Source organism: Phalacrocorax aristotelis, chromosome 7 (assembly GCF_949628215.1).
Source record: "Phalacrocorax aristotelis chromosome 7, bGulAri2.1, whole genome shotgun sequence".
NCBI classification, from domain to species: Eukaryota; Metazoa; Chordata; class Aves; order Suliformes; family Phalacrocoracidae; genus Phalacrocorax; species Phalacrocorax aristotelis.
In genome coordinates this window covers 46,599,387-46,626,640 of record NC_134282.1, presented here as the reverse complement: position 1 = coordinate 46,626,640, position 27,254 = coordinate 46,599,387, and the positions used below count along the sequence as shown (strand labels likewise).

The following is a 27,254-nucleotide window of genomic DNA, read 5'->3' as shown; positions in this document are numbered from 1 at the left end:
TTTGTATTAGCTCACTTAGCTATCTGTGGCCTGATGCCAGTAGCATTCCCTCAACTGTCGAGCATGAATTGTTGGGTTCTCTGCAAAGTATTTATTCCACTTTCATTGAGCTTAATGCTGCCTGCTGACATGGGGTTAGGTGGTTTGTAAGTGACACCTGCTAATGCTGCAAGACTGGAAAGGTGTTAGCTGGTATTTCTTTTCCCTCAGTACCTAAAAGTAAGCTTGACCTCTTCTACAAGGAACTGAAGCTCTGCCGTGTAGTTCCACAAGGCAGCAGTTAGGGTGTGACAAAGTCCTAAGTCTCTGCAGTAATCAAATAATTGTTATCATAAAGGAAGGGCTCATGTTATTTAAGACACGATGCAATTAACTTCTGTGGAGTAATCAGAGCCCTGTCTTAGTTTAATCTTGTACATCAGGTGTGTGCAGTAAAAGCTAATGCAGTGTTTGTCAATCCATCTGTGACAAGCAGGAACCAGATAAGGTGACATAGAGGGAATGTACAAAGCAGCCTTCTCAGATAATATGCGAAAGCTGTCTGTCATGCAGTGGAACCATTTTGATCAGTTAAAATTATATTCTGAAGAAACAAAAGCAGTTCCTGTAGTTGAAAGGGAGTGAAATCCAAGGCTTAATTGCCTGTAAATTAGCCTTCTTGGGGAAGTGAAAGACCTAATGAGTGTCTGGCCCTGTTGGCTATAGAATTATTCTCAGGTGCTTTCTTAAGCAAGCTGCCTTCACAAGTACACCCAGCCCTCTTAGGTGCTTGGCTTCTGCTCTGAAGGTGTAGGACTTCTTAAAGTCAAAAAAGGCAAAAAAAAGCTCTAGTTAAAGGCACCTGTTGTTCTGGCTGTGCTGATGGTGCCTTGTGCTATGAACTTTGTCCCTGTAACCTCACAGTACCTCTAAATTTAGTATGTGAGCCAAGTATTGTATCTGATTAAAATGTCAAATTCCAGTGAAGGTACCAGCCAAGAAATTCTTGTTGGCGCATGGTGTAAACAGTACCTGCTGCTTTGTATACTTGCCAACCAGCCAAATCCTGGCCTGGCTGCTGGCTCTGGCACAAGGCAGAGATTTGCACCAAGGACTTCCATGTGCTCTCCAAGTAATGTTCTTTTAAGCATCCTTGTGATGGGATGTTTTGGTGTGCCACCTTTATTTGGAGATAATGTGTCAGATGTTTGACAATAAAACTGTGGTAGGCTTTGCCAGACCCCTGAAGACTACACTTCATTTCTCGTGGCCCCATCTCCTGAAAACTTAAGCTTAAGTGCTTGTGGCACTCAGCTAATTCTTTGTTATACCCTCTATGCTTTGAGGCTTAGCTGGCTGTTTTAAATGGCCAGAAGTACCAAGTAGCATATCACGATGATCTCGGTGTTTGCTTCTGATGTGTTCTCTTCTGAGCTACCACTGGAGATAATAGAAGGTTCTGCATGGGGTGGGCTTGTGTTGGTTAGATGCCAGTCTCAAAATAAGCAGTGTAATGCCTTACTTTGTGTGCTTAAACCAGTGAGGCATAGCACTGGTGTGGCCCTACAATACCTGCATCTATGGAAGTATTTGGAGACCTTAAAGTGGCAGTTTAGGCTTAACACTTTTTTCTGTAAAAATGAAAGCATCTTTTATACAAAAAGTGCTGGGTAAAAGGCAGGATACAGGACTGTGCAATTAAGCTGGAGGTTTTTCATGATTCCTCTTGTACAGATTCCTGTACTCGTGTATCTTGTGTGACCTCAGTGCTTTACAAAAACTTAATCTGACCTTTCCTGTCAAGATGCATTGCTTCAGAGCCTTTCCCAGGTGTATACGTTCCCTAAGTATGTTTTCATGTGGATGGTGTCTAAACATCTTCCTCTGCATTTAAACCATTTAAAGCTCGGCAGTGTGACACACTTCTGTACGCTTCCTGGAGTGAGATTTGAATCGTATGCTGACATAAAATTTGGCTTTGTTTAAAAACCTTTGTAGCGCTCCGATTTTTCCACCCTTTCCATAATAAAGTTCCCTTCTCTATAATGTGGTTCTAAATACTTTAACTGGTAGTGTCAGGCCTGTAACTTCTGGTTTTGTGATGTATGTTTCAGAAGGTACGTTAGCTTTGGCTGATATTAAAGATTATTAATTTCCTGGAAATAGTCTCTGAAGAACTAACTTCAGTGAAACAGCCTTCCTTCTTCCCCCTTCCAAGAGGGTGAAAAAAACTTACTTCTTGTCTGAATCTGCCTAGGCACAGCTCCTTAAAGTATAGGGTGGTTTGCTTTCCTCTTGTCTAGCAGATTTGCTTTCAGAGTTTTCTTCTGCAAACAGGCACTGCAAATATGAAACCAGTCCAAGTAATGTCTAAGTTAGTTAACAAAGTCTGTCTGCTTAATCTGTCTAGAAGCAGCCTCTTTGGCTCTTCCATATCTTAGTGGGGAAGAGAGGATATTACACTACTTGGTAGAAGCTGAAAAAGGATAGGAAAGGGGATTTTCTTAAAATGCTTTCAGTGTTGGCCAGGTATGCTCCAGTGTTTTGGTGTCCAGCTGATTTCTGAAAGCACTAGTGAGCCAGAATGCTGACTGGTGGGAATGCATCTAGGAGGCTTTTGTAGCAAACTGCCATTTCTGGAAATGGGATTCCTTCAAGATTCTTCAGTGAATGTAACAAAGCATAAAACACCTTGCTAGTGGAGCCCCTTTTAAAGAGGCTGCCTCTACTCTTGTCTGTGGGCAGTTTCATACAGCTGCATTATTGCTCTGGCCCAAAGCATTTCTAATGCTTGGGTGAAATGACTCTGACAGGCTTTCAGTTGCTTATTAAAAGGCCTGAGGGAAGGACCCTATGGGAGTGGCTTCCCTTAATGTCTTTGCTTTTTTTAATGTTGGCTTTCCAGTATGCAGAGTCAGGCTTAGCTTCCGCATGGGTGGAGGAGCTGTAATGCTTGGTAGCTACCAAATCCTGTATGTGCCCTGTTGACTCACAAGGTGAAGTGGCTTCTGTCCTGGGAAGAGTGTCTTCTCCCCAAGAAACCTGGAACAGAAGTATGTGAGTCTCAGATTTGTTGTTAGCCATTACTTTGCTTGCTGTGCAAGTAAATATATTGGCAATGGGATTCCCAAAACCCAGTGTCTTTGAGAGGACACATGAGGAATTTGCTTTAGCTGTACTTGTTTTCGTGGTACTTGTTTCTGTTCCTGTCTGGAAAGGAGAGGCAAGGGGATTTTCTCATTATACTTGTACAGGTGAGGTGCACAGTTAACAGTAATGATGAAGTGCTTCCTGTAACATGATTTTTCAGCTTCTTATTCTGTGGTCAAAGGGCAAATGAAAAGACTCCATAAATCCAGCAGTTGTTTTCCAGTGATTGATCTTTAAAGTTAGTCCTCAGTCACAAATGGGACTTAAGAATATTACTTGAACAGACTGTCAGTCTTTGGGGCTTCCATGCCTTCCTTAGGTGAATTTTTTTTTATAAAGGAATTGTATATTTAAGGTGCTTCAAAATAACATTCTTGGCTCCAAGAGCTTCAACTTCTTTGTGTTCCTCAGTGTGGATCTCTGACACTGTGGGATAAAAAGGCAGTCTTGATTGCTTCCAGTGATAAATAACTGCCTCTTGTGACCTTTGTATAGCCTGCTACAAGTGAATCTAGTGTCCTGTACACAGAAAAGGGTGAATGTTTGTTTATATTCTAACCCATTTAAAGGAGATTAAAATGTGACTGGCTCAACACTGGCTATCTGTCCTTTTTAGTAAACAGACAAGTATATTGGGTCAGTGCAGAAAGGGTTTAACAAAACAGAAGCAAGGTGACCTCATCCCTGCTTGTAAATAGCAAGGCATTTGCCCTATGTGATTAGAGGCAGAGCTCTCAAATCCATTTCAGTAAGCTAAACCCCTAAAATTTTAAAGCAAAGTGTTCTGGCTCAGCCCCTGCAAACCTGCCCTGGCTGAGACAGGTCAGTTTAGGTCTTCAGAAATACCAGACTCTCGAAAGTACCTGAAGTGCCATAGCTGGATCCATAGGGCGTGACGCCTACCAATCTAGTCATCCTGCGCTAGATCCATTGCCTACTTAATCACTGCAGACAGCTGTGCAACTGCAGCAGCAGTGCCAACTGTGTTAGCTGTACCCAGACTGATCTGAGCTTTTCCGTAAAGATCCTGACACATACATGAACATCTAGCACACGTTTGAGGTGTATATGCTCAGTGAATGTGTATTTAGACTGTCTAAAAGGAAAAAATACTAGTTCACAAGTGTCAAAGCATAATTCTGCCTACCAACAGCTGATCTTCCTGAAAGTAACTCCAAGCTGGTTTTTTTAGGTAGTGACAGGCAAAAACTGGATATAGAATTATCAAAAAGATATGTGGTATGTTTGTAATCTGAAGATTGTGGGAGAGAAGACTCTCAGGAAGACACAGGTTGGATCAGTTATACTGAGTCACTAGTACAAAATGCTAAATACTAACTGCCCAGTTTTATTTTTGTCAAATTCACTAATGCTCTGAAAGCTGTAAACAGACTAGCTTAAAATCCAGGTTGCAGGAAAGTCTTAGGTAACTTCTTTATTAGTGTATTAATTTGCTAAATAAAAAAATGAAGGGGAGATACCAACAGAACTTCTGGGAGTTTTAGCTGAGGAAGCCTTGCTCAATCACCTGGTTGGCCTTGAGTCAGTGATTGTTCAGGAACTCTATCCACTTTGCTGTTTGTACATTCCCTGGAGAAGCCATTGATGTAGTTTGCCTGTTGTCTCCTACACAGTTGGCAGTAGTGTTGGTGAAAATCTATTAAGTATGGAAGTCAGGTAATGCACTACAGCTGAACATAGTACTTGAACTTTTCATTGAGACATGTGATCCCAATGTAATCTTCTGATTAGAAGAATAAATGGGTTTTTGTAGCCCACTCCTCTCTCCCTTCTACTATGAAGCTCAGAATTGGAAAATAAAAGCTTCAGAGTTGTCCAATATTAAATGTTGCCACTTTCCTCACCCTCTGGTCTACAACACAGACTGTTACGGTGGCAGAAACTTGCAGCTTTCCAGCATGCTGTTAATCAGTAGCTGATGTCACACCTGTTTTCTTCCAAGGGATTTTGGTGTAGCTGTATTGAGTACAGAAAGTACTTTTGAGGTTTTGTCTTTGTGCTAGGAAGAAGAGTTAGGTTTTGTTAGGGCCTGTCCTGTTGGTGCATTTTCAGAGTTGGAAGCAGCAGCTGTGGTAGAGAACAGATGGTTCTGGAGCTCTTTCCTGGAAGCTCCAGTTCCTCATAGGTTTGTGTCTGTAGGGAATCCAGTTCTAATTGTAAAAATTGCTTAAATTTTTATGGTTACAGGCTGAAAACTCTTTTGTTGGCATCATCAAGTTCTTGTAACAAGCTTTGGGGTGTGTGCACTAGTGTTAATTGGGTGGCTGTATCTGAGCCTCCTGGTGGCTCTCGTTGTCTTGTTACTGTGGTAAGTTGTAACTTCTCAAAAAAGTGAGTGTGGGAACAAGCAGAAGTAGTTTACCAGCTTCCATCTGTAGGAGTGAGCTGACTTCCATCAGTAAAAGTAGCAGGAAAATTCCTTCAGACTGGCTTTGCACTTCAGTAAGTGTAGATACTGCACAAAGTTGGGAAGAACAGTAGCCTGTTACTTCTAGTCTTTGTAAATACGAAGGGATTTGGGTAACTTCTGTAACTGGGGACAATGTCATCATCTTGTTAAGACAGTGACTGTAGTCTTCTGGAAGTCCACGGCTTGGCTTTCCTCTGAAGTTGCACTGGTTTTCATTATTGCTTTCTGTCTACCTCGGCTCATGAAGGTGTGTTTGCATACTGCAGATGAATTAATATGCTAAAGGCAACTGATCTGGTCTGGAATCTGTCCGTAGGCAAAAGGTTTGATGCAGATAGATCAGAGTTGAAGCGGTTATGACTGAATACACAAATCAATTGCAATGTCTGTGATGGGACGTCTGTATAAACTTGGGTTCTTCCTTTCCAGCTGAGATGCAGTGTTATCAGTAGTAACGAATCTGCTTTTCCTCCCCTCACAGGGTAACTCTGGTAATACGTGGATCCAGACGGTGACAATTCTACTGAGGACTAGCAATTTTTTCCAGTTTGAAGAAAAAGTGATATTGGTAAGATTTGACTTATCAGTTGCTATCCTGCTTGGGATACCCATGTGGCTGAAGAAAGACACAGGGGAAAAACCTGCCCCTTCAACATGGCTGAAATGTCCCTGTAATAACTGCAGCCAGCTGTTTGAACTGTATGTTCAAAAGAAGCTGGATCAGTTAAGAATTTTACTTCAAGCTGGAAGGGTATTGTTATGTTGTGGAGTTTTTAATTCTCTCCCCTGCCCCACTTCCTTTACTCTGAAGCCCTTGAAAGTCTAGATATTAATCTAGTCCTCCTTCAGCTACAGAACTACAGTAAATTAAAAGAAATGCTGAACTCACTGGTACATAAAGTGACCATCTTAAATATATGCAGGAGTTAGTACCAGTAGTCTCATGGAGCTGCAAAATTCAGGCTGAGGAGCTAACACAGTAGTTATTTCAAGTTCTCCTTTTCAAGCCTGACTTGTACATCTAGGAAGAAACGCGCATCCAGAGATGCTGATGTGCCTTTATAGCTGGGCTTTTCACTTGGCTTCTATTTGAACCAGATAGTCTTGGCCAAGATCCTGGAAGTATTTATTGGCTGCAGACTGTAGGGTTTGACACTCTTGCAATTCTAGTACAGCACTGATTAGGAATAAATCTCCTTCCCAACTGATTATCCGGTTTATTTCCTGTGGTGGTCAGGGTGTTTAGAGCAGTACAAAACAAACTTCATTTCATCTTAAAAGTTGCTAGTCTGAATTGATACGCTAGGATTTTTGTAGCAGTGTTTGTTTACCAACTAAATTTGTCAGCTGTCTTACAATTAACGTGGCAATTGATGCTCATATCTAAAAGCATGTTGCAAAATTTTAATATTGTTTTTTATCTCCAGGCTCAAAATGAGTGCAATGTTGGAAACCCCTGAGCTGCCAGCGGTGTTTGATGGGGTGAAGCTAGCTGCGGTTGCTGCTGTTTTGTATGTTATTGTTCGCTGCTTGAATTTAAAAAGCCCAACTGCCCCTCCTGAACTCATTTACCAGGACTCTGCTTTGGCCCGCTTTCTACTCAAATCCTGCCCACTTTTGACCAAAGAGTAAGTAGTATATTTTTTTTTTCATGTGGACCTGTGTTATAGGTAGAAGAGGTGCACTCTAACCATTCTGCCTAGTATGTTCCTTAAACCTGTGTGCAAATGAACGTCAGGATATTCTCTTGATAAAATAAACGTGTTCAAAGTCAAGCATTTCATTACTGTTAGTGTCCCAGGTACCTGGGTGTAGGACCAAGCCTTATAATGCAGGGCACTCTATGCATGTATGGAAAAAGTCATCCCTCCCCCTCTGTATCAGCTGCATGCTGGTATTGTACTATACCAGCACTATATAGCCCACTGTCTGTGGGAATGAGGGAGGGATGGGTGCAGTCAGCACTTGTTCCTGTTCATGTACTCTCCTTTCTGTTCTGAAAGAATTCTGTCGGGGCTTACAGGAAGGAAATGTTTTCATGGCATATCTGTGCAATTATAATGAACACAGGGATGGCTATTAGTTTTGAAGTGCCTGCTCTTATTTGAAGTGCCGTAAGTTGATTGAAGACTAATGAAAATTATTACTGGTTAGAGCACATACTCTTAACTAATTTAATAAAGTAATGATATACTGGCCAGATCTAAGCCTGTTAAATTCACTTTCACATTGACCTTATGTCAACTGTGCATTTGAGCAGGCTGATCCTTGACTTTCCATTCTAGGACCTCCAGAATCTGTCCAGCTGCCCTTACCTTCACCAATAATATGAAGCATTTACTACAATTTCATGAGGCTTTGGAGGTACAAGGACTTTGATTACAGTATTTATCTTCTGCAATCACTTTGAAAGCTTGCAAGTCCTATTTAGAAGCCCTAAATACATCAATTATCTAGTAAGCAGTGAGTGCAGCTGCATGAACCTTCCTTTTGGATCTCAAAAGTCAAGCTGACTTAATGATAGTCATTCTACGGGAGGTGAGAGGCTTTTAGCAGTGCTGTGTTAGGTGCCTTGATTACATAAGGTGTAAGATCTTAGGCCATAGGATCTGTAAACTCTTAGAGGAAACAAAGCATTATCGGTTTTAAATTAGAGCCCAAAGAGGGTTCCCTGATGCACTCTGAGTTCAGTAGTAACATAAGTGTGTTTTGAAGCTGAGCATTGAAATTGGGTTCTTGATTATGGCTAGTGTCTTAACTGCAAAGCAGTTGCTTCCCTAAAAAATACACTAAGGAGGTTCTAGTTACCTGGTATCTTAGACACTTGTCACCTCAGTGTTGGAACCCCAGATTGACATGTCTGTAGTCACTGAAACAGCAAGCATGAAGCTGTGCTGATTACCAGCCTTGAAGGCGTATTAGTATCAGGCTAATCTTTGGAAACAGATTGTAAGCTGATTCAGAGTCCATTTTACTCCTATTTCAGCTCTGCTTTCATGGTACAAGATCCTAGCACTACTATATTAGAAACTTGTTTTGGACTTCCGCACAGAGAACAAAGTATTCCGAAAGGAGTGAAAATGCAGAACATGTCAAAAAACTCCAGTACATCTGTTGTGCATTAGTTGCAGGAGTAGAGAGCTTCTTGCAGAAAGCCTAGTGTTAAGTGTGCAGTCTCAGGTTGTTTGCTTTCTCTGGATTAGCTCAGGCTTGCCAGTTTCTCTGAAAACTATAGCAGTTGTTTCCAGCATATAGTTCTTGGGCAGAACATTGCCTCAAAGGCTTGTGTGACCCCAGGAAACAAACTCAGCTGCAACAAACTAGAACAAAATGTATGAATAGGTAATTGTTCAGTCTTTTTATCTGTATACTTATGTTAAGGGAGACAGGAATAGAATTGCTGTTGGGGATTGAAAGGGTTCACAGGAAAGACAACTCTAAGAAGTATATGTGATTTTTGTTATTCTGTTGATGTTATGAGACTTCTTTTAAATACAGAAACTTAGAAAAAATCAAATCCTGTCTTCAGGCATGAAAGTCACCTGGAGACTAAAGGAGAACAAATATATTTAAATTTCTCCAATTATGCATGAAATAGCTTTTTGCTAATTAGTCCTACAAACTATGTGAAAACAGCTTGTGCCATACTCCAGTAAAATCTTGTAAGGCTTTGATTACTTGCTAATTATTCAGAGTGTTAGGAAAGCTGATTAAGCAGCTCTTTTCAGATTCTACCATGAAAGCAAAATAAGTAGCCCAGCCATCCCTTCAGTATTGGGTTGTTGTAAGATCTGTTTTAAGACCAATTCTGTATAGATGTTAACTGGTTTTCAGACTTTGTTCAGCTCCCTTATGCTTAAGGGAGGAAGAGGTGAGGGTACTGCTGGAAAAAACAGGGTGGCAGGGAGAACACAGAAATAAGCAAAGTTATTCTATCTGTGCCATTATGCAAAAATACTTGGGAAAAACACTTTTGGATTTTACTTCCTGTTCATGGTACTATCCTCACCTATGGACTTACTCAATACATCGTAACTGTAGTGTTACTCAGTAAGTTACTCAGTAAGTGGTGGTCGATGAATAATTTGAGAGCTCTGGACAGTAAAACTGCCTGAGATGGCTGTGTGCCAGGTACCCTGCAGATGTTGGTACTGCTTCTTACGATTCTCTAAACTGCTAGAAGCTTTCTACAAATTGATTGAACACTGGTAGGCCATAGACTGTCTTCCTAGAACTCATGGTTTTACTTCTATTTCCTTTCCTCTGCCCCGTCCAGCTCTGTGGCTTATCAAGTGGAGTAGCGTAATCAGACCCTTTTTGATTCAAAGAACTGTTCTTGCTTGGAAGCTCTTGCACATCAGCACAGCTATCAGCGCCCTTGAGCACTCGTGTCTAACCCCTGGCTGCAGTTGTCTCCTTTTCCTGTCTTCTAAACGGATACAGAAAGTCTGCCATCTGCTCATGCATTCCTCTAGAAATGCAGCATTAGCTCTTTGATTCGTGAGGACAAATTTGGCCAGTGCTTGCTGTACTGAGCTAGAGACTTTTTTTGCCTGTTCCCAATTTCTTCTACCATCAAGTGTGTGTGTATCTTTATTCCTGTAGAAGCCTGGCACAAGTGTCATCCTTATTGAAAATAATTATCCTTGCTGTCTGCACACTTTATCATTAATAAAGGCAAGCTCCTCAAAGATATGGGCAAATGACTGTCAAGCCTGTTAGTAAACACTGTCAAAGATCCAAACTAGATGCTTCTTATCCTTTGTTTGCACAGTAACCTGTACTGGGTAAGCAGGCTGCCTGGTACCAGAAGACTCTTTTGCACTGTCACTACTTTTCTTCTAGACGCAAGGAGACAAGTAGTCAGAAAAGCTGGCTTCAAGCTTTTCAATGTTCTTTCCTCCATCTAATAGCAAACAGTGTTTGATTCCTGTCAACTCCTTAGTGTTTTACTCTGAGGAACACTTCCAGGAGAATAATAAGCTAGAACAGTGTTACTCCTGAGGCTTTGGTAGGTAAACATGTTGAGAGTAGAGAAGAATGTCAGCTCCCTAGTGGTAAGTTGAAGCATTGACCTTAGGGAGAGAAGCAGCCCCGGGGAGTCTGAGTCCTTGCAAGAAGCACTCTGCGGTGGCATTGGCAGTAGGCTTGCGTTCTTCAGCTCTCATCAGCAAGGAAGAAGTGCTGTAATACTCATGCGTGTTTGGACTAGAATACTTATTGTAGTCACTGAAGATTGAGGAGGGGTGTGATGGGCACTTCACTAAAAAGCTGCCTAAATTGGGAAGGAGGTGGTTTAACCAAGGAGGGCAGTCTGTGCTTTTAAATAGTTCTGACTTCATGCAGTTTCTGTGGGCAGCAAACACTTTTATTCCACTTATGTTAGGTTCTCTTTCAGAAGCTCAGGGGACATGAAGCTTTAAAAGCTGCTTTAAAATTTTGCTGTTAGTTATTTGCTGTGTCTTCATCACATTGAACAGACTAGCTGAGCTGACACAGAAAAAGCTGCTTTCTACATATTTGGGGGTGAGGTGCTTGAACCCCATGGACTTCTAGATGAGCTTTCTTGACTGGAATTCGAATTGCATTCCCTAGCTTCAAACAAGGTTTGATTTGTAAAGAATCCTTTAAATACCTCAAAACTGCTCTGTAAAGGGGACAAAAATAAGCTGTTACCTGTTGTGATGCAGGTAGCAGTTCTTGGGGTGTCTACTGACATGGACAAATTGTAGGCTCTGCTTTCTTGCCATCAGTATCCAATGTACTACAGCATATCAGAGCTGATGTAAGAGTTAATGTTTAGAGTACTAATCTCCTCAGAAGAAATGAAGTAATGCTCCAGAAATAAGCCTGTTGCTGAACTTCCACTTCAGATCTTTGAGGACCTGAATACTGATGCTTGCTAATAAAAATAGCACAGCTTTTATGTGCTTTGTGTGAGCTGCTTATACAGCTGCTTCTTTCCTAAATTCCTGCATACTGGGTGATGTACGTGCTCTAAAATCAATCTGCTGCCTGAGAACCACTAAAAGTTAATCTACAATCACATGTTGGATTTTTTAATATTAAAATACCAGAAACGTGTTTGTGAAACACTTAAGAATTCTCTTGCTCTAGGGCACTGTTTTGGACAGTCACCTATCAAGATGTGGGGCTGTGCTGCACAGCTGAAACATAGCATTTGGAGCTAACACTAGCATTTGTGAGCATATTTACGTAACTGGCTGTGAATTCACTTAGCCAGTTAAGACTGAACTCTGTACTTGTTGTGCCATATAAGTCAGCTTCCCTAATAAGTAACTGGCATCCCCAGACCTGTTCTTGTGTCTGCCTTCTCTTGCAGAATCCTCTTACTGGTAGTTACCAGGCTGGCTACTGGAAGCCATAACATACCAGGCACTCTGAGTAAAGACAAATATTTGAGGCGGTTATCTATTGCAGCTGACCAAATCAAAACAGGGAAATGAGTCAGTTGAAAGTCTCTGGGTCTGGAGCAAACTAGGAAGCCATTTTTGTTTCACAGAAACTGAGGTTTTTGTTTCCAGTACAACACAACTTTGCCTCTGGATGTCCTATGTTATCAGTGCTTGCTTGCCCGTGCTATTGTGGTATGCCATCCTTGTCCTTGTGTAGGCACGCATATACCTCTTTGGCAAGAGGTCTTCCTGACTGCTTTTCACCACCCAGATGGCTGCTCAGCCTCTGTCATCTCTAAACCACTATTGCAGAACACTGGAAACTCTGCTTGTAGACACAGTGTCTGTGCCTGGACACTCATACATGTGTGAGCAGCTTTGGAACAGAGCACACCAAGCACAGTGAATCATCTCCATACAGTGAAACTTGCTGTACTGGGGTAATCTCTACAGCACACTGCTTTTCAAAACCAGTTTGGTTTATAGCAGGCACTATAGAGAAGTTGAAGTCTGTCATATTATTGAACACTTTCTCTGTTCCTGCTTAATACTAATGATGGAGGAAAGCCATCTGCTTTTATGAGTGAAGGGCCCTTGTTTGGAAGACATGATTAAATTTAGCAGTAGAGATACTTTGGGCATAAAATGTAAAGGGCAATGCTTGAATGCTTCCTAAACTGGGTGCTACTAAATTGCTCAGTCTGCATGATATCTCTCGTGTTTCCATGTGTCACACTCCTCAGCTTGTTTTGTTAAGGTAAGCCATAAGAAAAATAGCCTGAGTACGTGTTCTTCTGCCTATAGGGTGATTGTTTCAGAGGAGCATCTCTTCTCAGCTGTTTGCCGTGAGGAATGTTGGCTTCGTTGCAGAACAATCTGGGCTAGCTATTGCTATCAGCATTGGATAGTTAACTTTTTCAGCTGGGTTGAGTATGAAATGTCTCTGGAACTGTTTCACATAATATGGCTTAAATAAAACTTAGTTTCTGATCTGCACTTCCAGAGGGTGAGGACTTCAGCATAACTCCTGGCTGGCTTTTTTGCCTCACCACTGTGATATCATACACCTTCATGACTGAAGAGTTCTCTCTATCCCCTCCTCTTTGTATGGTTTTAGTAAAAACAAGCTGAAAGTCCACACAAACCCTGGAGAAAAAGACATCTTGTCCTTCAGTCCTGTACAGCTGTACCCTATTATGCTTGGTATTTGGTCTTGGAAGTTCTTGTAGGCTTTGTCTCAAATGTAGACAGAAATCACTCAGGAAGACTTTCAAAAACAGATTTGTCCCCTGCCAAAATAGAGGGTCAACAGAAATAGTCAGACAGACTGTATGCTCGATTCCTCTCTAGATTATGAGGATGCTTTGCAAAGTCAAACATGTCTGTCAGCTGAGGATAGCTTTTAATGGAATGCAGTGATACAGAGGCATCACTTTGCTGTCAAGGCTTTATAGGGCTTTGTAGTAGATTAGATTGGCAACTTGTCATGGTAAATTAAAGTATTAATATTCTTAATAGCTGCATGCTTTTGCATCAGTTTGGTAAGGTGAGTTTTAATCTCGTAGTTTTTCACTGATTATGCAAGATATATACAATCTGGGCAACTTCTTCCCTCTTCCCTGTTGAAGCCTTATGATACCCAGGCTCCAGAAGACCGAACACTTAAGGGATTTTAGGATATCTATCTCACCATAAGCCTATTGCTTTAAGGCTGATGGGCAGTAGTGGTAAAAAGACAGGTGAGAGAGCAGCAGCTTGCTATAACACTTGCATGTATTTCAGAGCTTTAACTGCTTTATTTTTAAGTGCCAACTACAGAAATATACTTAACATGCTTAAGTATGACTAAGTGGGAGTAACAAATCTCTGCATCAGAGTATTGTCCTATACACATTACTTATGCTGGAAATTGACCTTTGAATATTTATCTAGAAGAGTGTCGTTACATGCAGAATGACTAACACAAGCATGTCTTTGCTGCAGGCAGTGTGGTGCTTAACTGAATGGAGTTCACATAAAAGATAAGCTGAGCATTTTACTTCCTAGGATGTGGAGAAACACTAGCTTGTGCACCCTGAATGGAGCAAGCGGTGAATGCACCTTTGTCCACAGGACTTCACACAGGTTTAGCCTTTAAATGGAAATGTGGCATCCTTCCATTATCCTGGACGGAGTCACAGGGGTTCCTGCCTTGGTTTTAGTCTTTCCTTTAATGAAGAACATCTCAATGAAACTGAATGTGCAACAGCACGTTTTCATTTGCACTTTTATACATTCCTGTGTAAAAGCAGTGTAAAGGTTTGACTTACTGAAGATCAGTACTCTGGGTAACCTTTAGTTGGGTTATTCAAAGGCAGGTTTGCGGTTCCCCCCTCCAGAGAAACAAGCTGTGACCTGAGGAGGCAGGTTACCTGAGTGGTAAGCAGTACACTCTTGGTAAAGCAGTATACTTGAAGCCATTTGTCTTCATTTCAACTCCAGCAGCAGCAAGGCTTTGAAGACTCTTCTCACTTCCTCTCTGACAACACCCTGTGGTATGTGCTGCTGCATCTGTTCCACTGGAGGACTAACTTATAGCTGGAAACTGAACTGTAGGCAAACATGAGGAAAGGATTGGTGCTTGCAGAGATCCTTGGTATTTTTTTTAATCAAGGTGGTAGTAGTAATCAGTCACAGCTGTATAACTTGTCAGTTGTAGCTGGAGAAATGGCTTTCTTGTTAGTCCTATGGGGTAAGACTTAGAGTTTTACCTGGGATAATCTTTAATTTGAAAAAGTGGTGTATAGAAGCAGAATCACCAAAACTTTACAATGCGTGTGCTTAACCTAAGATTAGAAACCATGCAACAGTGTTGATGTCAGAATCTCTTCTAAAAGAGCTGCAAATTCTTATAGGCTGTATTTGATGGTGCTCTTAAAAAAAAAAAAAAAAAAAGCTGATAGCAAAATCCATCTGTAAAGGACTTCTGTGAAAGAAGACAAAAAGCCAGTCAAGCACTGTCTAGTCTGGGTTATGGCTATTGACCTGAACTGGTCATAAAGTAAATGACTGGGGTGAATTTAGCTGTTGCTTCTTATGCTAGAAGAGCAGTGTCTCTTCCATCTGGCATAATAGTTGTTGTTCAAAACCCTCTGCAGTGAGCTGTATGTGACTTGAGCAGAGCCACCTGTAGTTCTTGTGCAGCCTTGTTTACCTTGCCTGCACTATCCCAATGGATATCTAGTTTGAATCATGAGAATGTATCCACTGACTACTTCCCCCTCTACCAGTAATTGCAGAGGATGAGCTTGTACAGTCCCCATCACTGCTGGGAATCTGCATGGCTAGTGTGCTGCACATGGTGCCTGGCAAGACTCGCTTGCAGTGGATATATCCCAGTGCAGAGATGCTGGGCTGATAAGATACATAGTGCTACTAGCCTCATGCAGATTCTTCTAAAAGCTTTATAGGGGAGTGATCAAATTCAAGGTGCGCTGAGGGGCAGTTTACAAGGTTACAGGCATCAGTTGGCAGCTTTTGTAGCTTTTACTGAAGTGGTACCTACTTCTGTGGGAATATTTTGGATCTCTTTGGGAAGTCCACTTTCACAAACTGAGTGAAACTGTACAATGAGCTACTGTGTTGCATTGACTGTAAGAAGTCTCCCTCATGGATGAGGGAAGAGAACAACAGGAAGAAAGTGTGCACTGCTGCTCTTGCCTTGCTAAATAAGCCTAGATTTTATTTTTATAGGAAGTCTTTTTAGAGTGTGTAGGGGGAACAGGGAGTTGTGGATACAACATGTAAGAGGTGGCATGGAGAAGAAGGTCCAGCTGTATGAGTAGGAAGTGTCAGAGGGCAGAGGCAAGATTTCTATCACATTCTAGGGGATTATGGTCTTAAGTAGTAAATCTGAGCTCCAAGCTGCCTAGTTTTCTGTGAACAGGGGAAAACATGAAGGAACAGACTCTGCTTCATGTGGTCTCAAGCAGTAAAGGGAATAATTGCAGGAAGCCACAAAAAAAACCAAAATGGGGAGGAAGTTGCTCATCTCTCAGGATCCACGGAGGTGTCAGCAACTTTCAAGTTTCTTCTGGATACCCTGCTCTGTGCAGCAGAGACCACAGCTCCTTAACTGGAAGTGTGCCCTCTGGGACTGCTGTTCTCCTAAACAATAAATCATTCATGCTTTCCTGTTGAGAACTGATGTAGCTATCTTTTTCAAGGCATTGGCCTAGTCTGTCCTTTGCAGAGTGGCCAGGTGACTGCCCCATCATGTAGACAACAGTGTCTCCTGTTAAACCACTTCCAGCTCTGCTTCTACTAACAAAACTGACAACTAAGCCTTTAACCCTTTCCAGTTAAAGCTGTTTCCCCCATGTCTTTTTTGAGGGCCAGTAAGCCAGGAAAAGAAAGACAATCTACTGTGTCATCTAGCTTTAATATACCTTTGATAAGCAAATTGGTAATTGGTAGAGCCCCATTTCATGTTGAAAGGGATTTACTATTCAGTGGAGCTTGGTTGGCCAGTTCTTGCAGGTCCTTATAAAACTGTCCCAGCTTTACCTGACTCTGCTTGAGGCAAAATCCCCCTGTACCATGCCCCTCACTTAATTGAGACAGCAGTTCTGTGTAAAATCATCCCAACCATCAAGTCTTGTGGCTTTTGGTCATCTAGAACTTGCTGTCAATCCTGTCATCTCTGCCACTGGCTTGTACAGTCAAGTGCTTATACAAGTTCATGTGGTTCAACCCAGCAGGCTTCAGTGTTTCAGTTAAAACGGATTTACATTTTACAGGTTTTGGAAGTCAACTTGGTTGGCTAGCAACATGCTGTCCCAATCTCACTGAGGCACGAGGCCTCTGCATATTTGAGAAGTATTTGTGCATGTAACATTTCAATATAGAGGAGTGTCTGGATTTTGGCTTCTGCTCCTGCTATCAGTGCTGATTTGTCAGCTTTGAGAGCATATCAGTGTCTCCTCTTGCATAATGCTGCAAGGTCAGTGCTGCCAGTTCAGTTGTAGCAAAAACAATTTCATATTTGTTACTATATTTGGTAGGGAGGGGAAGATTTATGGGTGTGCTTATCTGTTCTCAAAGGCTCGTTAACACAGCAGGGATAAGCAATTAAATTACTGCCTTTTTCAGGTACATTCCACCCCTAATCTGGGGAAAGAGCGGACATATCCAGACTGCCCTTTATGGAAAAATGGGAAGAGTGAGATCTCCACATCCGTACGGACTTCGCAAGTACCTCATGATGCCCGATGGAGCAACAGCCACCTTTGATCTCTTTGAGCCACAGTCTGAGCACTGCATCGGAGGTCAGTCAAACAGCTCCTGGCTGCCTATAGCTGCTAACCTGGATTCTGTGTACAGGGGGATGGATGAGGATGCTGCTACTTGAGTGAGCAGGAAGGATAGCTGTGAATTCTGGTGGTGGAAGGGGGCTGCTAAGCAATACTAACCGATGTCTGAAGGCTATGAGGCCATCTTGCTGCGTACCTGTATCTTGGACAGCAGGAAAGACCCTACTAGACTAATGAACTGTTTGTGGCAAGAGGTGGGGAGCTAAGGAACAGAAGAAATGTTCCATAACCTGTGCCTCAAGTGAAAGGCTGGCAAAGAGAGTCTGGTAAACCCTGTTTGGAGTGCTCTTTGCCTGTTAAGGCTGTCATATCATGGAACAGAGGCTAGCTGTATGAGGCTCTTCATAGCCTGGTGTGTATGGAAAAGAAACTAGATTTCATCTTTCCCTTACAGATTCTTGGTAGTCTTTACTAACAGGTGCTTCAAGATCTGCATGAAAACAAATTTATTGTGCACAAGATATGAAGGAGTCAGACATGAAGAGAACTCCATGAAAAAAAAATCATGGTGATTCCTTACAATGTTATCTATGTATATTTAGAGTGAATGTCAGCTTTCAAACTCACTGTTACTAGAATTAACAGCAACACTTAAAAGTGAGTTACTGTGGCTTGACTTCAGAATTAGTTTACCCCTGCAGTAGCTGACTTCATTGTAAGTCCATGACTCCCATTTGGCCTTCAGAAAAAGCAGACTTCTTAAGTGTCAGTGAGATCCTTGTGGTATAATACTTCCCTGGGAACAGTTACTGTTCTCTTTATTACTGAAGAGAATTTGAGCAGTGCTTTCCTAATGAGGCAGAAATTCAGTGGCTAGAGCTGCTAAGCATTGGAGCTTTGCACATAAGAGTCTGATAGCTAATTCAAAGCACATATGCTAATCCTGAATGTAATTTACTGTACTTACTTGAATTACAACAATCACTTTCTTAGTTGATGAAATGATATCTTGTTAAACTAGAACAGTGTCAGCAGATCAAATATCATTAGATTAGCCACAAAGCAGATGATGGCTCATGTCAGCCGATCAGAATGTCTGTGCTTAGCGAAGTTTCATTTTGAAGATCTGTGTTACACCCAACTCGGGAAGGGAAATGAGGGAAAAACAGCATAGCCAGTCTATTTCGTGTGTGAACGAGGAGTGGCCTCCAGAGCTTCCACACACTTAGCAGTCACAACAGGCTGTCAGAAGGCAGAACATGTGTAATGTCAAAAACATTCTTCCAAAGGGAAGAATTTACTCTTGGTCTCTAGGCAGTGCCTGTAGAACTGCTTGGGCAGCTTTCCCTGAAGTTAGAAAACTGTTCATCTCCTGTAACATGAATCACGTTTTCACATCTGTAGCACTAGTCCCCTGTCCCACACTGGATTTTTGGCAGCGTAGTAGGACTTTTAGCTTGCTTCTGGTAGATGGTTTCCCACGGATCTGAGATGGAAACCTTTTGAATATCCTAATTTGCATGGAGTGAAATTTACTTAACTTCCCTTTCTTTCTGTGCACAGAGGATGTCACAATGGTAATCTGCCCTGGGATTGCTAACCACAGTGAAAAGCAGTATATCCGCACTTTTGTTGACTATGCGCAAAAAAATGGGTACAGATGTGCTGTCCTGAATCACTTGGGAGCCTTACCAAATATTGAGCTCACTTCTCCACGAATGTTCACATACGGTAGGTACTTTATGGCAGCTGGGGACTTATTTTCAAGCTTGTGGAATTTCTAGGGCTTGATCAGCCTCCTTCAGCATAACACAACTGCCGTATCTGAGTGAGGATAACAACTATACTGTTTCTTAAGAACTAAATTGAACTTGTGTGTGAGGAAGAGGCGAGGCTAATGCTGGGGTTCATTTTCCTTGTCTCTTCCCCCAGCTCTTACACATGTATCTTAATCAAGGAGGCAGGATTTTTTTTGAAATAAAACTTTTGAAAAAAGCTCCTGTGGTTACAGAGCCTGCTCAAATTATTTCAGGGATGAAGTGTCAGTTTAGCGGAATGTGAAACGAACCTGGCCCTGAAAGGTAAACATTACTTCTGAGGTTTTGCAAAATGTAATAGGAGACAAGTTTGTACCAGCCTATTCAGAAAGTACATTTCTGTCCTAGGAGGAACACAGGAGGATGGGTCCCTAGATGTAACACAAATGTCAAGGAACAGCAGCAATTCTATAGTATGACAGTAAAGCTACAGAAGTGTTGTTGTTTAACTGCCATGATTTTGAGCTTTCACCTTGAGTATAAGGAAATCTTTCCTAACCTAGGAATTAAAAGGAATAGAGGATTTGGAACTGTTAAGGGTGGCTCCAGCTATTCTCGCTAGCAGGGAAGTTAAGTAACATGATCTTGGTAGAACGTGGCCACTGTGCCTGTGACCAGATCTGGATGTTCCTGAGTTCTCTTGAGCCTTCATGTTCCTCTTTACTGCAAACAGCTATAGGTACGTTATGTCATGAGTCAATTGTGGTTTTAGCAGATTGGGGTTAGGTTTCTTATCTTTTTTTAAAGATAAGATACCTACTAAGAGTTTGGATTAACAATGTTTATATCAAGCAGCTGAATTGCCAAAATAGAAATGTTGTGCTTTGAGATTCTAGGACTGGCAGACAAATAAGCCATAATGCTTTGTTGCTTGTTTTACAGTTATTAAATCTACTCCTCAGCGAAGAACACTTCAGGAATACCAAGTACATCAATTCGTGTTGAGGTCCCAGGCTAATGGCTTCAGGCCTGCCATTGGCCTCCTTAAAACATTTGCTCTTTTGATAAAAATCAAGAGCTTTCTTCCATGGAGCTTTGCTTTAGACCTTGGGGAGTTATTCTGTAGTACAGCTCTTGAGACATACCTTTCTGAGCCATTTATAGCCTTGGAAAGGGCAAGGAATGCCTAGCACTTCCTTGGAGTAAAACAGTAAATTACTTGGAGTCACTTGTTAAACAGCGCCAGCAAGACCATGAGCAGGCTTTACTCTGCCTCCAACCCAAATATCCTAGTGCCCTTCCAGCTTTTGCTGGATTCCTGACATATTTGTTGAGAAGCAAATAGCCTGAACTCAGGATTAGCTGAATCCTTCAGCCTTTACATCAAGCTTGATCTGTTGCTATTCTAGTTTGGGATTTCTGAAATAGTTGCCAGCTGCCCTCAGATCATGAAGGTCAAACATTAAAGTATTTTGACTGCTGGCTTTTTCCAGAGGAAACTGCAGCAATGCAGCATTTGTCATCTTGAGGAAAATTGCTCATTAAGAATGTTCACAAGGAGATGCCCAAGTCCTGCTGAAATGCTCAGCCAGAAGCCAGCTATTTCACTGAAGTAAATACCAACTCTGGTGCTCAGTCTGCTCCAGAGCTAGCCAAAACCTGAGTCTGTCCAGCAAGGCTGCTACTGTTGGGGTGGGGACACAGTGTAGCGCTATAAGGCTGGCACAGAGCAGGATCCCAGCTCTTGGGATTTAATCCCGTAGATAATTCCACAGCACAGAATTGAGATTCTGACTCCAGACGGGAATAAACAGCTGGAGTTTTGTTTCTGTTGTTCATGCAGGGTCTCCTGTGTGGTTTGCAGTCTTAAATCCAACGGGAAGGTTAACCAAGTGCATAGGCAGTTGATATTGGTGTACTAATGCCATTGGTTTTGCAGCTGCTTCCCTTCATGCTTCCTTTGCCCAAACTCAAAGGCAGCTGTAGGTACTCAGATGTTGCATGTGTAGATGCCTTCAAGTCTGTCAAACAATCTGAGGACCCCAGTACTGCCAGAAGGGGGATCCCTTGGTGCCTGCAGCCTGTGGGATGCAAGTGGGTGTTTAGCTGAGAGCAGAAGAGATCTGTATAGAGACACTTACCTTTTCTCTTGAAGAGGGGATACCCATGCATCTTCTAGGAAGCTGCAGTATCTTTACAGTGGTTTAAAAAAGGTTGAAAGGTTAAAAAATGCTAGCTGCCTCTGCTTAAACCCTTCCCTCTATTCTCTTAACACTTGCTTAGTCATGCTCTGCAGCAGTCCACTGAGTGCTCTGTCCTGACAAGTCAACTCTGCGTTCTCATCGCCTCCCTGCGTTAGCATGGATTTAAGGATCCATGGCAGTCTTGCTAAAAGCAGAGGAGTAAGCTGCTTTCCAGGGACCCCACTTAAGTTCAGAAGTGGAAAACTGCCTCAGGAATGTAATGATGTGTGCTGTTCTTAGACAGTAATGTCAAGGCCAGAGTTGTTGGACTTTTCTTTCTAAAGCAGAGTTTGGATTGTCAGATTATCTGTTGTCATGATTTTTAAGCAAGTTAATTTAATCTTTCTTTGGCATGCTGTCAGAACTAGTCATGAGCTAAGGTCCACAGGAATCATAAAACAGATACTGAACACATGTGTGAATCATAGCTCTTAAAACATTAAGGTTATTGAAAAGTCAGAAAGGGTAAGAAGCTGAACTTAAAGGACACAGCTGAAGCTTGAAGTGGGAATCTGTTAGATGATTCTTGACTTTGTCCTTGTCTTTAGGCTGCACGTGGGAATTTGGTGCCATGGTTAATTACATGAAGAAGACCTACCCACAGACCCAGCTGGTTGTTGTGGGCTTCAGCCTGGGTGGAAACATTGTGTGCAAATACCTGGGAGAGAGCCAAGCCAACCAGGAGCGAGTCCTGTGCTGCGTCAGCGTGTGCCAGGGGTACAGTGCACTGAGGTAGGTCTAGAGACTTCTCCATGCTTGTCTCTTCTGTCCCCTCCTGTGCTCCCAGGTCTTTAGCAGGGTGTGTGTGGAAGGGCAGGGGAAGAGTGTGTTGCTTTTTTTGCATCGAACTGGTCTGACAGACTGCAATGTGTGGGATGCTGCCCTCCTGAAGGAGCAACAAAGCTTTGATTTGGCAGCACAAATAAGCTTTCTGTCAACAATGCAAATAAGTTTTCTTACCTGGCCAGGTACATGCCGGCAGTTTCTGGTCTGTATGTGTGAGGTGGCCTAACTCAGTGTCATGGCAGAATTGCTACAGTGTCAGAAGAGGCATTCCTCGTCAGTCCTGGTATAATTAACCAGGCAGACTGGGCAGCATGGCAAACTGCTGAGATAATGCCAGCTTTGCAAGCAATAGTTTACACTTCCTCATCACTCTGAGAAGGATTTCTTGGTTCATAATACCTTTTCTGGCTTCAGTGTGCAGTTTCATCTGGCAGCTCTTACCTGGGGAGACTGGAAAGATGCACAGCTCTTACACCGTCAGTCCATGCTCCCCTCTTAGTCTGTGTTACTGAAATAGTGCTGTGGGCTGAGGAGGAGATGGAGAGGCACTTGCAATTATGTGATATGATTTGGAAGGTGAGGAGGAGAAGGCTTATAACCCTAAAGTCTGCATAAAATGTTAACCTGTGGTTCCCCACCTGGAAGCCAAGGCTGTAGCACTTCAAGAGCTGTAACAGCTCCACATACTGCTAACATCTTCATTTACTGATGGAGGATCTGGGTACAGCACAGCTGCTTGCAAACAAGTGGCTCAACTAATGTGCAGTAATTTTCCGTGCATGCACAGTTAATGAACATTAAAACAGTGTAACTGGCTAAGCTGCTTTCAGTTTTTACTGTCTGTACATATCGACAACTACTAAGGTGTAGCTGACTTTACAGTAATTTAACTGCACTTTTGAGCCCTGAGACTATTTGAAAGGCAAAAGGAGCTGTTGAGGCTAGGGTATTTGGGTAAATATCTTTTGGGCAGATAAAAATGATGAAACTGACAGCCCTGTGAGGGGCTTGCTGTGGAATTTGGCCTCCCAGCCTGGTCAGGGTAGCTGGAACTCTCTTGATGCTGCTGATGCTTTGCCCGTACAGGGACCAGTTTAGTAGTCAGCAGTCTGAAGACACCTTTTATGAGTTAAACTCTTACAGGTGAGAGTAAGAAGCTTTTCTGGAAGCATTAAGATGTGACTAAGAGCTTGATATGCACTTCAGTAATATTCTAGCATACCTAATCCCTTTTGAGATCAGATATAAGTACTGCTGAAAGTGCATAATCTACTGCTAGGTCCCCATGAGTTCCCACCCTTGAAATCTGAACAGATGTTTCAGAAACAGTTTTTCTGTTCTGTTTAATGTTCTTAGTTGTCTTGGGGTTCTGGCATGGAGCACAGAGCATCCTTTTGAAGCTAGTTCCTCAATTGCAGCCTTCAGGCAGGGTTTGCAAGGATCATATCTGCCTGTGGTCCGCTTGGTTCATCTTCTGCCATTATGCAATATTGTATTTCTGGTCTCCAAAAGGGTGTTGAAATTAATGCTGTTCCTTAAGCCCACTTCTGCAGTAGTATGTCACGATGTGCTGGTAGAATAGCAGGGCAAGGACAACATGTTTAACAGTACTGGACTTGATATTTGTGTGGAAAAATAACAGCCACTTGTCTGACTTTAATGCATATCTTCAGTGTGTTGTGTGGCTTATTGAGCTCTTGACTCCACCTGCTGGGTAAACATCTACTAGCAAGTCTCCACAAAAGTCACAAAACATCTGCTATGCATTACTGGGCAATCAACAGGAAGGCTTTTCAGATATTGTCTCCCTAACTAATATCTACTTCTGCTTTAAATGCTAATTAGCTGAAGCGCCTAGGAGAAAGCAACATCAGTAAATATCTATAAGCAAAAGACAGAATAACCAGGGGCACAAGGCCCTCCCTATAGGAGTGGGAGGGAAGAGGTACAAAACAGCTCCATGTAGAATGGTTAAGCCTTAGCCTTCCTGGGCTTGGTCTGGCAGGTTAAAATAACTGGCCTTATCATGGGCTACATAAGTGGAATATCCAGGTAGATGTGACCAGTTAGTTTACAATTCCATTTTCTTTTAATAGCTTGTACAGCCTTTATCCCCCAAATAACTTTAGGAAGTGAGGGGAAAAAAGTGGTGGGGAGCAAGGCGAACCAGGGATCTGAAACATGAAAGCCTTTCCAGAGGATTAAGCCTGAGTCCTGTAGATGGGCATCATAAGTAGCAGCAGTACTAGGATCTCCCAGAGAATATGAGGCTCTTAGTTTAATGAATTACACAGAGTCTGGGGAATTTGTTCCCCAAGGCTATATGGGGACATGTCTCCTTATTCATTAATCTGTGGCTTGCACAGGCTTGATTCTGCTTCTTGATCTTGTGGAATGCATCTTCACCATAGCTACAGGCTGTGGGGAGAGTCCTCAGCCTTGAAACCTGTGCAGTTCTCAAAATACCAGAAGCTGCCTTTTTTCAGTGCTTGCAGCTCTTTGTGTTAGGAGTACTACTGTACGCCACAGGAACTGCAGGGGAATGTGTAGTAGCTTTAACTTTGAATGTCTTGTAATAACTTAGTTTGCTTGGAAAATCTTCTGTGAAGAAAATGTGTCTTCGTTCCCCTGCCCTGGCATAAACCTGGTAGGTATAGTCTGGCTGTACAAAAAGATAAGTTGTTTTTTCTTTTTTTAATTCTATGCTCCATCATGGTTTACTACAAGAAAACATAGCTTGCTTTTGCTCTGGTAGGGGATTTGCAGGTTGTGGCCTGGGAGGTTATGCTATAAATCTGCTGTAGTTCTCATGGTATGTTAATGTTTAAATGGTAGGAGTACTTCAGTAGCTGAAACCACTGAGCAACCTAAGAATGCTGGGAGCAAATGATAGTGTGTTTCCTCAGTAACAGCAAACCCTGTTAAGAGTAAAGCTATAACCTGCCCATGACCCTGCATAGCAAAGGAGTGCTGGTATCTGGCAGCGCTCACAGAAGTCTGGATTACTTTAATGCTCTTAACAACAGATAAGCTGTGAAGTGCTATTCTGCTTTGAGAATAGGTAAAGACTTCAACTCGGATGCCACTTGCAGCTGCAAGTGGTATTTTATTTCTACAGCTCCTGCAAATGAAGCTAAAACAATAATAGTGCCTGTACATATTGGAAACATCTGCACAAATTATTCTGCAGAGCTAATAGACACAATAGACAACGCTTTGTTCAGTAACAGGTTTTAGTTCTTTCCTTGGTAGTCCCATTAGGTAAATTAAGCTCAACTTATGCAAAGGGAAACGAAAATCATCTTGTCAGTGTTGCAGATCTTGATTGATGGCTCTTAAATGCTCTGATCAAAATAGCTAATTGCTTAGTGCAAAATGAGACTGTAGATCTGTTTTCTTATACTACCAAACTTCTTCAAAGTGGAAGTAATTTCCTGGAAAAAGTTAAGCTGTGGCAGGGAAAGCCTGGAGTTCTGTTTACGTAGCCTCTAGGCTGCCATAAGATGTTAGTGTGTTAATCTAATCTTTCAAGATCTCCATTAACAGCTTTGATTGTTCTGCACTGTGTTTTTTCTAGGGCACAGGAAACCTTCATGCAATGGGATCAATGTAGAAGATTTTATAACTTCCTCATGGCAGACAACATGAAGAAGATCATTCTTTCTCACAGGTACTGTAGTACATGGCTTACAGTGATAGTATTGATTGGGTCAATTGCTATATTGATTCAATATAGCAATTGTCATCTTGGACCTTTAAAATAGGGCTTGTGAAAGATTATGCACCAGTTCCTTGCTTGGTGGTCTTTGACACGGGCTCCCCTTCTATGCTGGTTCATCTAATCTCATTCATATACTGTAAAAATGTGCAAATAAGCTTTGGTTATCTTGTTAGAAGAATGCCGGCTTTGTTGTCATCTTGCCTTCTGAGGAGACTTAATGAATAAACAAGATGTGCACAGGAAAACATTGCAGTTAGATTTCAACGTGGAGTATTCTGCATCTGTTTCATTTCTAGCCAAAGAATTCCCTATTCAAGGAGCCTCTTGGTCTGCCACCTACCTGAGGCAGGATTAATTTTCAAGATCATCTGTATGGGGCTGCTGCTTATCAAATAAGCAAATAGTCAAACTGTAGCTCTGGCTTCTGGCTGTTCCTCTAGAAAGAGCATGTAGCAACTTGCTGTTGCTCTTCCTGGAGTGCAGGTGTACTTGTAGGATCCCTGTGCTGTTGTTGTGATCTGTGGTTCTCACATATCAAAGAAATTTTTGTTAAACAGGTGACATGCTCAGTGATGGTGTTCTCCAGAAGTGCTTTGAGTACTTCTTTCAATAGGCAATAAATGTGCAAGTACCTCATCTGTGTATATTTGAAGTTGCCTGACTCGAGGGAAAAGGAGGGGAATATCTAAGACCTGTTCCAGTTACGAGCATGTGTCACTTGTGAACTCTTGGTCCATTGTTTACACTCCTGTGCAGTATGAAACACTTGTAGAAGGAATTAGGACAGCTGACATGTGGGATGATCCACATAATTCATTCCAGATTAACAAATATTTAGACAACTCGACCAAATTGAACAAGTGAGGTTAGATAAGCCCCCATTAAATGGTACCCAAAAAAAGCCAGTGCTGGCTTGAAGGCATGTCTATTAAGTAAACTTTTTTCCATAATCACTTGTGCTCTAAGGCAGCTCCCCCAAATCAAATTTAGCCTACCTCCTACTCTGCCCTGCACTGCCTCTGAAACGGAATAAAAACCCTTTCCAGCTTGTGGCTTTTGTTCTATTTGTTAGGGGAGCAGTTTGTTCTGGTAAAGAAACACATCCTCTCCTGAGAGTAATAACTAATTATGACAAATGTCTATAGTAAATAGCTTTCTGCTAAGGTAATGCCCCAAGTAATTTCTGCTATGTGAGCTAATCTAATATCTGTGCTGGGGAGACTTTAGGACCAGATGGTGAAGGAGATGCTATGCCCAGGACTGCTAGTGCTCTCACCCGAGCCACCCACAGGTTTGGTCTGAAGCCAGAGGACCCTCCCTCTAACCCAGTCTCTGTTCCAAATACCCTTAGTGTTGTCTGTTCTGGGAAGATTCTTTTTAAAGGCCCCTCATGCAGTTTTTCAGTATAGCAAGAAAGCACTTTTTTTAATAAAGAGGCTGCTAGGGTTTCTGTTATGTCTTGCTGCAAAGGGAGGTGGAC

At 42.1% G+C, this 27,254-nt stretch overlaps 1 protein-coding gene across 1 annotated transcript in view; it reads left to right on the top strand.

The window, feature by feature from the left end:
- ABHD2 (abhydrolase domain containing 2, acylglycerol lipase) overlaps nucleotides 1–27,254 on the top strand; it is a 41,455-nt gene that overhangs the window by 4,110 nt on the left and 10,091 nt on the right. Inside the window, exons 2-7 of the mRNA XM_075100579.1 lie at nucleotides 6,042–6,128; nucleotides 6,988–7,188; nucleotides 17,107–17,282; nucleotides 18,831–18,998; nucleotides 21,816–21,999; nucleotides 25,631–25,723. Of these exons, the coding sequence (XP_074956680.1) occupies nucleotides 6,995–7,188; nucleotides 17,107–17,282; nucleotides 18,831–18,998; nucleotides 21,816–21,999; nucleotides 25,631–25,723 (815 nt within the window). The 5' untranslated portion in view covers nucleotides 6,042–6,128; nucleotides 6,988–6,994. The remainder of the gene's footprint in view (nucleotides 1–6,041; nucleotides 6,129–6,987; nucleotides 7,189–17,106; nucleotides 17,283–18,830; nucleotides 18,999–21,815; nucleotides 22,000–25,630; nucleotides 25,724–27,254) is intronic.